The following is a 12,122-nucleotide window of genomic DNA, read 5'->3' as shown; positions in this document are numbered from 1 at the left end:
ATAGGACTGTGCCACTGTGACAAGAATGCTCTGTTATACAGATAGCTAGAATCTCAGCCATAAAGCAGGGCCAGGACTGCTGCTTACAATGGGGGATCAGATAGGATCTGTGCCACTGTGACAGAATGCTCTGTTATACAGATAGCTAGAATCTCAGCCATAAAGCAGGGCAGGACTGCTGCTTACAATGGGGGATCAGATAGGATCTGTGCCACTGTGACAGAATGCTCTGTTATACAGATAGCTAGAATCTCAGCCATAAAGCAGGGCAGGACTGCTGCTTACAATGGGGGGATCAGATAGGATCTGTGCCACTGTGACAGAATGCTCTGTTATACAGATAGCTAGAATCTCAGCCATAAAGCAGGGCAGGACTGCTGCTTACAATGGGGGGATCAGATAGGATCTGTGCCACTGTGACAGAATGCTCTGTTATACAGATAGCTAGAATCTCAGCCATAAAGCAGGGCAGGACTGCTGCTTACAATGGGGGGGGGTCAGATAGGATCAGTGACAGTGGGGGGGCTAATGGCTGGGACACGCTTGCATGTGATTGGCTATTAGTGTCACTGCGCTGATGCTGTTCTGTTCCCTAATCCCTTTATCTCGGGGCCCTGCGGCCCTTCCCCTGTATAATCAGATTCCCCGGCTCTGTGATTGCCAATTACCCCATTATCTGCCCCAGACACGACTAAACAAGGTTTAATGGCAGCAGAATGACGGCTGAGAGGGGCCGAGTGTTAGAGCCGGGGGCAGGAATAATGTCCCCTAATGTCCCTGTCATTTGTTCCTCTGTCCTCCCAGGTGAGTCTGACTGTCGCTTCGGCCCAACATGGATCACTCCCACCACACGGTAACTACCAGCGACCCCCACGGGGGCCACCACCACCCAACCACATCCGGGAACCACGGCGACCACGGGGGCAGCATGCACATGATGGTGAGTGCTGGGTATTCTGCACTGCTGGTTCCGACTCCTGATACAACTCCCCAATATCCATTCATTCCTCATTCTCACTGGGTTTATAGTTATGTGTAACTGTCACTGTGTCTGTCCCTTTCCCTTCCCTGCACTGCTGGTTCTGACTCCTGATACAACTCCCCAATATCCATTCATTCCTCATTCTCACTGGGTTTATAGTTATGTGTAACTGTCACTGTGTCTGTCCCTTTCCCTTCCCTGCACTGCTGGTTCTGACTCCTGATACAACTCCCCAATACCCATTCATTCCTCATTCTCACTGGGTTTATAGTTATGTGTAACTGTCACTGTGTCTGTCCCTTTCCCTTCCCTGCACTGCTGGTTCTGACTCCTGATACAACTCCCCAATATCCATTCATTCCTCATTCTCACTGGGTTTATAGTTATGTGTAACTGTCACTGTGTCTGTCCCTTTCCCTTCTCTGCACTGCTGGTTCTGACTCCTGATACAACCCCCAATACCCATTCATTCCTCATTCTCACTGGTTTATAGTTATGTGTAACTGTCACTGTGTCTGTCCCTTTCCCTTCCCTGCACTGCTGGTTCTGACTCCTGATACAACTCCCCAATACCCATTCATCCCTCATTCTCACTGGGTTTATAGTTATGTGTAACTGTCATGTGTCTGTCCCTTTCCCTTCCCTGCACTGCTGGTTCTGACTCCTGATACAACTCCCCAATACCCATTCATCCCTCATTCTCACTGGGTTTATAGTTATGTGTAACTGTCACTGTGTCTGTCCCTTTCCCTTCCCTGCACTGCTGGTTCTGACTCCTGATACAACTCCCCAATACCCATTCATCCCTCATTCTCACTGGGTTTATAGTTATGTGTAACTGTCACTGTGTCTGTCCCTTTCCCTTCCCTGCACTGCTGGTTCTGACTCCTGATACAACTCCCCAATACCCATTCATCCCTCATTCTCACTGGGTTTATAGTTATGTGTAACTGTCACTGTGTCTGTCCCTTTCCCTCCCTGCACTGCTGGTTCTGACTCCTGATACAACTCCCCAATACCCATTCATCCCTCATTCTCACTGGGTTTTATAGTTATGTGTAACTGTCACTGTGTCTGTCCCTTTCCCTTCCCTGCACTGCTGGTTCTGACTCCTGATACAACTCCCCATACCCATTCATTCCCTCATTCTCACTGGGTTTATAGTTATGTGTAACTGTCACTGTGTCTGTCCCTTTCCCTTCCCTGCACTGCTGGTTCTGACTCCTGATACAACTCCCCAATACCCATTCATTCCCTCATTCTCACTGGGTTTATAGTTATGTGTAACTGTCACTGTGTCTGTCCCTTCCCTGCACTGCTGGTTCTGACTCCTGATACAACTCCCCAATATCCATTCATTCCTCATTCTCACTGGGTTTATAGTTATGTGTAACTGTCACTGTGTCTGCCCTTTCCCTTCCCTGCACTGCTGGTTCTGACTCCTGATACAACTCCCCAATATCCATTCATTCCTCATTCTCACTGGGTTATAGTTATGTGTAACTGTCACTGTGTCTGTCCCTTTCCCTTCCTGCACTGCTGGTTCTGACTCCTGATACAAACTCCCAATATCCATTCATCCCTCATTCTCACTGGGTTTATAGTTATGTGTAACTGTCACTGTGTCTGTCCCTTTCCCTTCCCTGCACTGCTGGTTCTGACTCCTGATACAACTCCCCAATACCCATTCATTCCTCATTCTCACTGGGTTTATAGTTATGTGTAACTGTCACTGTGTCTGTCCCTTTCCCTTCCCTGCACTGCTGGTTCTGACTCCTGATACAACTCCCCAATATCCATTCATTCCTCATTCTCACTGGGTTTATAGTTATGTGTAACTGTCACTGTGTCTGTCCCTTTCCCTTCCTGCACTGCTGGTTCTGACTCCTGATACAACTCCCCAATACCCATTCATTCCTCATTCTCACTGGGTTTATAGTTATGTGTAACTGTCACTGTGTCTGTCCCTTTCCCTTCCCTGCACTGCTGGTTCTGACTCCTGATACAACTCCCCAATACCCATTCTTCCCTCATTCTCACTGGGTTTATAGTTATGTGTAACTGTCACTGTGTCTGTCCCTTCCCTGCACTGCTGGTTCTGACTCCTGATACAACTCCCCAATATCCATTCATTCCTCATTCTCACTGGGTTTATAGTTATGTGTAACTGTCACTGTGTCTGTCCCTTTCCCTTCTCTGCACTGCTGGTTCTGACTCCTGATACAACTCCCCAATACCCATTCATTCCTCATTCTCACTGGGTTTATAGTTATGTGTAACTGTCACTGTGTCTGTCCCTTCCCTGCACTGCTGGTTCTGACTCCTGATACAACTCCCAATATCCATTCATTCCTCATTCTCACTGGGTTTATAGTTATGTGTAACTGTCACTGTGTCTGTCCTTTCCCTTCTCTGCACTGCTGGTTCTGACTCCTGATACAACTCCCCAATACCCATTCATTCCTCATTCTCACTGGGTTTATAGTTATGTGTAACTGTCACTGTGTGTCTGTCCCTTTCCCTTCCCTGCACTGCTGGTTCTGACTCCTGAACAACTCCCCAATACCCATTCATTCCTCATTCTCACTGGGTTTATAGTTATGTGTAACTGTCACTGTGTCTGTCCCTGTCCTTCCCTGCACTGCTGGTTCTGACTCCTGATACAACTCCCCAAATACCCATTCATCCTCATTCTCACTGGGTTTATATTATGTTGTAACTGTCACTGTGTCTGTCCCTTTCCCTTCCCTGCACTGCTGGTTCTGACTCCTGATACAACTCCCCAATACCCATTCATTCCTCATTACTCACTGGGTTTATAGTTATGTGTAACTGTCACTGTGTCGTCCTTCCCTTCCCTGCCACTGCTGGTTCTGACTCCTGATACAACTCCCCAATACCCATTCATTCCCTCATTCTCACTGGGTTTATAGTTATGTGTAACTGTCACTTGTGTCTGTCCCTTCCCTGCACTGCTGGTTCTGACTCCTGATACAACTCCCCAATATCCATTCATTCCTCATTCTCACTGGTTTATAGTTATGTGTAACTGTCACTGTGTCTGTCCCTTTCCCTTCCCTGCACTGCTGGTTCTGACTCCTGATACAACTCCCCAATATCCATTCATTCCTCATTCTCACTGGGTTTTAGTTATGTGTAACTGTCACTGTGTCTGTCCCTTTCCCTTCCCTGCACTGCTGGTTCTGACTCCTGATACAACTCCCCAATACCATTCATTCCCTCATTCTCACTGGGTTTATAGTTATGTGTAACTGTCACTGTGTCTGTCCCTTCCCTTCCCTGCACTGCTGGTTCTGACTCCTGATACAACTCCCCAATACCCATTCATTCCTCATTCTCACTGGGTTTATAGTTATGTGTAACTGTCACTGTGTCTGTCCCTTTCCTTCCTGCACTGTGGTGTTCTGACTCCTGATACAACTCCCCAATATCCATTCATCCCTCATTCTACTGGTTTATAAGTTATGTGTAACTGTCACTGTGTCTGTCCCTTTCCCTTCCTGCACTGCTGGTTCTGACTCCTGATACAACTCCCAATATCCATTCATCCTCCATCTCACTGGGTTTATAGTTATGTGTACTGTCACTGTGTCTGTCCCTTTCCCTTCCCTGCACTGCTGGTTCTGACTCCTGATACAACTCCCCAATATCCATTCATTCCCCATCTCATTTTTTTTTTGCTTTTCCAGCAAATGACCTTTTACTTTGGATACGAGAATGTGGAGGTGCTGTTCACCGGTTGGCATTAACTCTGCAGGAGGTGAGTCCTTCCCCTTCTTAGTGTGGCATAATATTTCTCCCCCATAAGGAAAAGTGAGTGCCCAGAACATTCCTCTCTAACTTGTTTACTGTAGAAGGTCCCATGTTCCTGCTACTGTAAGCTTATCCCAACATTCCTCCGATAGTTACATTGGTAGTCTGGTAGTTCCTAGACGTCTATGTACTGTATGTTGCACATCCCTTTTATTTTTTACATTATGACCATTGTCAGACATCGTTGGGTACAGCTAGTGTGCCCGAACATCCCTTTCTAATATTTTTAAACATATGTGCCATTAGTGGTTTCCATTAGACATACATATGGGGTACATTTGTGTCCAGAACATTCTTCCTGTATATTTGTTTTACTATGGAGGTGCATAGTGTTTCCCTAGACTACAGTATGGGTAAAGCTTATTGTGCCCAACATTCCCTCTCTGTATGTATTACATAGGTAGGGGTGTCCATGTGTTTCCCTTAGCAGTCATGATGGGGGTACAGCTTATGTCGACATCCTGTCTCTGTATATTTGTTTTTACTATGGGTAGGTGCCATAGTTTCCTTAGACAGTACACGTATGGGGTACAGCTTATTCTTGGCGCCAGAACATTCCCTCTCTGTATATTTGTATTTATACATATGGGTAGGGGTGCATAGTGTCCCTTTCCCTTCCCAGACTGTACAGTCATGGGGTACACTCCTATTGTGTGCCCAAATCATTCCTCTCTCTGTATATTTGTTATTTAACATATGGGTAGGGGTGTGCCATAGTGTTTCCCTTAGACAGTACAGTATGGTACAGCTTATTGGTGCCCAGAACATTCCCTTCTCTGTATATTGTATTTAATCATATGGGAGGTCCATAGTGTTCCTTGACGTACGATGTGTGGACAGCTATGGCCCAGAAATTCTTCTCTGTATTTTGTATATAACTATGGGTAGGGGTCCTAGTGTTCCCTTAGCAGTCACGTATGGGGTAAAGCTCCCTATGTGTGCCAGAACATTCCCCTCTGTATATTGTATTTTACATTGGGTAGGGGTCCATAGTGTTTCCCTTAGACAGTACAGTATGGGGTACAGCTTATTGTGTCCCGAACATTCCTCTCTGTAATTTGATTTATACATATGGGTAGGGGGTGCCATATGTGTTTCCTTAGACAGTACAGTATGGGGGTACAGCTTATGTGTGCCCAGAACATTCCCTTCTCTGTAATATTTGTATTTATACATATGGGTAGGAGGTGCCATAGTGTTTCCCTAGACAGTACAGTATGGGGTACAGCTTTATTGTGTGCCCAGAACATTCCCTCTCTGTATATTTGTATTTATACATATGGGTAGGGGTTGCCATAGTGTTTCCCTTAGACAGTACAGTATGGGGGTACAGCTTATTGTGTGCCAGAACATTCCTTCTCTGTATATTTGTATTTATACATATGGGTAGGGGGTGCCATAGTGTTTCCCTTTAGACAGTACAGTATGGGGGTACAGCTTATGTGTGCCCAGAACATTCCTTCTCTGTATATTTGTATTTATACATATGGGTAGGGGGTGCCATAGTGTTTCCCTTAGACAGTACAGTATGGGGTACAGCTTATTGTGTGCCCAGAACATTCCTTCTCTGTATATTTGTATTTATACATATGGGTAAGGGGGTGCCATAGTGTTTCCCTTAGACAGTTACAGTATGGGGTACAGCTTATTGTGTGCCAGAACATTCCCTCTCTGTATATTTTATTTATAACATATGGGTAGGGGTGCCATAGTGTTTCCCTTAGACAGTACAGTATGGGGGTACAGCTTATTGTTGTGCCCAGAAACATTCCTTCTCTGTATATTTGTATTTATACATATGGGTAGGGGTGGCCATAGTGTTTCCCTTAGACAGTACAGTATGGGGGTACAGCTTATTGTGTGCCCAGACATTCCCTCTCTGTATATTTGTATTTATACATATGGTAGGGGTGCCATAGTGTTTCCCTTAGACAGTACAGTATGGGGTACAGCTTATTGGTGCCCAGAACATTCCTCTCTGTATATTTGTATTTATACATATGGGTAGGGGGTGCCATAGTGTTTCCCTTAGACAGTACAGTATGGGGACAGCTTATTGTGTGCCAGAACATTCCTTCTCTGTATATTTGTATTTATACATATGGGTAGGGGGTGCCATAGTGTTTCCCTTAGACAGTACATATGGGGGTACAGCTTATTGTGTGCCCAGAAACATTCCCTCTCTGTATATTTGTATTATACATATGGGTAGGGGGTGCCATAGTGTTTCCCTTAGACAGTACAGTATGGGGTACAGCTTATTGTGTGCCCAGAACATTCCTTCTCTGTATATTTGTATTTATACATATGGGTAGGGGTGCCATAGTGTTTCCCTAGACAGTACAGTATGGGGGTACAGCTTATTGTGTGCCAGAAACATTCCTCTCTGTATATTTGTATTTATACATATGGGTATGGGGGTGCCATAGTGTTTCCCTTAAGACAGTACAGTATGGGGTACGCTTATTGTGTGCCCAGAACATTCCTCTCTGTATATTTGTATTTATACATATGGGTAGGGGGTGCCAATAGTGTTTCCCTTAGACAGTAACAGTATGGGGTACAGCTTATTGTGTGCCAGAACATTCCTCTCTCTGTATTTTGTATATACATATGGGTAGGGGTGCCATAGTGTTCCCTTAGACATGTAACCGGAGAGGCCATTGCTGGCCCTGCTCTCTGTGGGGTAATGTTCCATAGGACCTTGGGGCGGGGGGAACAGGAGAGGCCATTGCTGGCCCTGCTCTCTGTGGGGTAATGTTCCATAGGACCTTGGGGCGGGGGGAACAGGGGAGGCCATTGCTGGCCCTGCTCTCTGTGGGGGAATGTTCCATAGGGACCTGGGCGGGGGGAGCAGGGGAGGCCATTGCTGGCCCTGCTCTCTGTGGGGGAATGTTCCATAGGGACCTGGGCGGGGGGAACCGGAGAGGCCATTGCTGGCCCTGCTCTCCGTGGGGGAATGTTCCATAGGGACCTGGGCGGGGGGAACGGGAGAGGCCATTGCTGGCCCTGCTCTCCGTGGGGGAATGTTCCATAGGGACCTGGGCGGGGGGAACAGGAGAGGCCATTGCTGGCCCTGCTCTCCGTGGGGGAATGTTCCATAGGGACCTGGGTGGGGGAGGCTGGGGGAGGAGGGGCTAGATAGAGAAATCATTGAAGGGTAAGTTAATTGCAATCTCTTTCTTTCCATCCATAGGAGTGGGCTGTGCAAGTTATGGTCTGTGCCAGACTGCAACCTGATCCGAACCCTAAGAGGTGAGAGGGGGACCCCTTTATACTGCGCCCCAATAGCAACCCCACGTGTAACAGTGTCACCTTATTGTCCCTCCCCCACTAATGACCCATTGTACCACTGACTGGCACTGAAGCCGAGTGTATTATCCACAGGTACCCCCCCAGGTTATTCTCTGCCATGGTTGGTGCAACTCCCTAGCCCCTCCCATTCCGTCATTCCCTCTTCCCCTTCCTGTTGCTTTCAGGACACAACACAAACGTGGGCGCCATAGTGTTCCACCCCAAGGCCACAATCTCATTGGAGGAGAAGGATGTGAATTTGGCTTCCTGCGCGGCCGACGGCTCCGTCAAACTCTGGAACCTGGAGAGGTAAGTGGTCTCTCTGCATTGGGGTTGGTAGATGGTGTCTGATCCTGAGCTAGAATAACCCCTCCCCCTGTGCTAGAATAACCCCTCCCCCTGCACTTTCCCTCCTCCCACCAAAGCAGGGAATGAGTGCTGGGCTCCTGCATTGGCTGCAGTGATACAAATGGCCACAAGGTGTCACTGTCACTTTGATGTTCCACCCTATTCATTTCAATGCGGAATTTATATTCCAAATCTCCCTTTCCATTGGCTGAAAGCCAATCACATGGTGCCGTTTCCCAGTGATCCCGGCAGAGCAGGAACCTGCGAATGGCAATATCCGTGCAGCTTTTAGCCCCAGGGGCAGGGTGAGAGGCCGGTGTTGCCCCAGCGAGTCTCTGGGGCGTTGCTATGCGGAGGTTGCCTGGGTAAATGATCCCACTCAGGGCCCTGCCATCCCCTAGGGGCCCCTCTCTCTCTGCTCCCAGGGCTCCTCTAGTCATGACTGGCACTGTGCCAGGGCGGCCCGGGGGGGGCGGGGTTATAAGGCCATTACAGAAGCCAAAATGCCCTCATTGGTTGCCATGTTTATTTTGCCTAGTGACGAGCCGGTGGCTGATATTGAGGGTCACTCAGTGCGGGTGGCGCGGGTAACGTGGCATCCGTCCGGCAGGTTCCTGGGCACCACCTGGTGAGTACTGAGGCCGAGGGGAGGGGGGACTGGGGCTTCAGGGGTGTTTTACGTGTGTTTAACTTTTTTTAACCCCTTCCAGCCATGATCGTTCCTGGAGACTGTGGGACCTGGAAGCCCAGGAGGAAATCCTGCACCAGGAGGGGCACAGCAAGGGGGTGTACGACATAGACTTCCATACGGACGGGTCATTAGCTGCCACCGGGTAGGTACCCCCCAGTCTGGGCCCCAGGGGCAGGTTTGTGCCCACTCTGTGCCCCTAATGCCCCGTCTCCTCCCTACAGGGGTCTCGATGCCTTCGGCAGAGTCTGGGATCTACGTACCGGCCGCTGCATTATGTTCCTGGAGGGGCACCTTAAGGAGATCTACGCCGTCAACTTCTCCCCCAATGGGTAAGTGGCCTCGGGCGGGGCTCTGTACCTGGGTAAGTACTGGGGGGAGATTGGATTCACTTACCCAGGGGGAGGTTCCTGCCTGACCATGGGAAAGAGAGCAGCCCAGGAGCAGGAAGTACAGAGAATCAGAGCTCTGTACCTGGGTAAGTACTGGGGGGAGATTGGATTCACTTACCCGGGGGGGGGGGGTCCTGACTGACCATGGGAAAGAGAGCAGCCCAGGAGCAGGAAGTACAGAGAATCAGAGCTCTGTACCTGGGTAAGTACTGGGGGGGGGATTGGATTCACTTACGCCCAGGGTGCGTGGGGGGGGTTCTGTCTGCACTATGGAAGAGAGCAGCCCCAGGAGCAGAAAGTACAGCGAGAATCAGCTTGTAATGGGTTAAGTTACTGGGGGGAGATTGGATTCACTTACCCAGGGGGGGGGGTTCCTGTCTGAGCCATCGGGAAGAGAGCAGCCCGAGGAGCAGGAAGTACAGAGAATCAGAGCTCGTGTAGCTTTTTGGGTAAGTGAGCTAGCGGCGGGTTACGGTAGTATAGGGGAATGGATTACTTACAGGGGAGGTTCCTGCTGACATGGGAAAGGAGAGCAGCCCAAGGTAGTCAGGAAGTAAGAGAAATCGAGCTCTGGTACTGGTATAGGTACTGGGGGGGAGATTGGATTCACTTATCCCGCGGGGGGGGGTTCTGCACTGGACAATGGGACATAGATGAGCAGCCCAGGAGAGCAGGAAGCTAGCCAGAGAAATCCAGAGCTCTGTACCGTGGGTAAGGTACTGCGGGGGAGATTGGATTCCCTTACAGGGGGGAGGTCCTGCCTTGACCATCGGGAAACGAGGAAGCAGCCAGGAGCAGGAAAGTACAGAGATCAGAGCTCTTACCTGGGTAAGTACCTGGGGGAATTGGATCACTTACCCACAGGGGGGGGGGGTTCCGTGGGCCTGACCATGGGAAAGCAGAGCACCAGGAGCGGAAGTAACGAGAATCAGAGCTCTGTACCGGTGGGTAATACTGGGCGGGAGAATTGGATTCATTACCCCAGGGGGGGTTCCTGCTGACCATGGGAAAGAGAGCAGCCCAGTGAGCAGGAAGTAACAGAGATACATCATTCACACTGGGGCTCCTTTCGTTACTTGCAGCTGGACAACAAATTGACAGGAAGTAATTGTTGAGTAAAATGACATCCATTGGTCAGGGCAGCAGTGCTCCATGGCCCTCTCGAAGCTACACTCCCAGAACTTCTTTAGTGGATTGCGCTGTAGTCAATAGCAGAAGCATCGGCTGCTGATACTGAAATGATAGGAATGTGACTCCCCTGGGTCCCCTATTAGACGCGGGTTTTTCTCTCGCCCGGCAGGGACCGACGTTGCTTAGCGCGTAGCGGTATCCCGGCGGGCATGGCGGGTGACAACTCGTGCAAAGTGGGACCTGCGGCAGGCCGGTGCATCTAAACGATCCCGGCCACCCAGAACTCCACCAGCTCCGTCAAGTTTTCAAGCGTGAGTGCGATCCTCCCTGCCAACTGGGGGCGCTGGGGGGGGGCTTTCTGTGTTCGCCAGTCCTGTATGTGCCACGTGCCCAGGGCTGCTCTTAGCTTGCGAGTATGAATGTGTTTCCTACAAGTGGGATACAAACACACAGAGGGGCAGTGGGAGGGGAGCGAGCCCAGCAAGGGGCAGTCAGGGAGGGGAGAGCACCACAAGGGGCTGTAGTGGAGGGGCAGGCGCAGTTCATAGCTGTATGGGAGGGGAGCGCAGAGCATAGGGGCTGTTAGGGAGGGGGGAGCAGCCCGACAAGGGGTCAGTTAAGGGTGGGAGCACAGCCAACAGAGGGGTGGTCAGTAGGGTAGGAGCAGTCAGCGCCACAGGGAGCAGTAGGGAGAGGGAGCGATCAGCGCCACAAGGGGCGAGTGTAGGGAGGGGTAGCAAGCGAGCCGCGCAAACGGGGCAGTAGGGAGGGGAGAGCAAGCCACATCGAAGGGGGCGGTAGGGAGGGGAGCAGCAGCAGCCACAAAGGGGGCAGTAGGGAGTAGGAAGAGAGCCCACAAGGGTGGCAGTAGGGGGAGGAGCAGGCAGCCATCTGGGCAGTAGGGGGAGCGACAGAGGGGCAGGAAGGCAGCCAGACCCACAAGGGGGCAGTAGGGAGGGGACGGCAGCGCCCAAGGGGGCAGTAGGGAGGGGAGCAGCAGCCACAAGGGGGCAGTTTAAGGGTAGGGGGCAGCAGCCACAAGGGGGCAGTAGGGAGGGGAGCAGACCCACAAGGGGCAAGCGGTAGGGAGGGGAGCAGCCACAAGGGGCAGTTAGATGCGAGGGAGGCAGGAAGGGGTTCAAGGGGGGGGCAGAGCCGCACAAGGGGCAGTGGGAGGGGGAGCGATCCCACAAGGGGGACAGTAGGAGAGGGAGCAGCCACAGGGGGCGTAGGGGAGGGGAGCAGGCGCAAAGGGGCATGGTTAGGAGGGAGGGGGGAGCAGCAGCCCACAAAGGGGAGGCGTGGGGAGGAGCAGCCGACAAGGGGGCAGTATGAGGGAGGTGGATCAGCCTGTTTCACAAGGGGGGCTGTAGGGGGAGAGCCGGGGCAGTGAGGGCACCACAAGGGGGCGCAGGTAGTGGGTAGGAGCAACCACACAAGGGGGCAGTAGGGG

At 50.7% G+C, this 12,122-nt stretch overlaps 1 protein-coding gene across 1 annotated transcript in view; it reads left to right on the top strand.

Annotated features, from left to right (window-relative positions):
* Positions 1 to 4,763, top strand: part of slc31a1 (solute carrier family 31 (copper transporter), member 1) — a gene marked incomplete at its 3' end in the record, with an annotated part of 37,123 nt that extends 32,360 nt beyond the window's left edge. Inside the window, 4 exon segments of the mRNA NM_001001238.1 lie at positions 805 to 940; positions 4,693 to 4,740; positions 4,743 to 4,744; positions 4,747 to 4,763. Of these exon segments, the coding sequence (NP_001001238.1) occupies positions 833 to 940; positions 4,693 to 4,740; positions 4,743 to 4,744; positions 4,747 to 4,763 (175 nt within the window).
* Positions 4,764 to 12,122: the final 7,359 nt, after the last annotated feature.

Source organism: Xenopus tropicalis, chromosome 8, assembly GCF_000004195.4.
Source record: "Xenopus tropicalis strain Nigerian chromosome 8, UCB_Xtro_10.0, whole genome shotgun sequence".
Taxonomy (NCBI): domain Eukaryota; kingdom Metazoa; phylum Chordata; class Amphibia; order Anura; family Pipidae; genus Xenopus; species Xenopus tropicalis.
The sequence above is the reverse complement of the archived record's forward strand: the minus strand, read 5'-3'. Positions and strand labels throughout refer to the sequence as shown.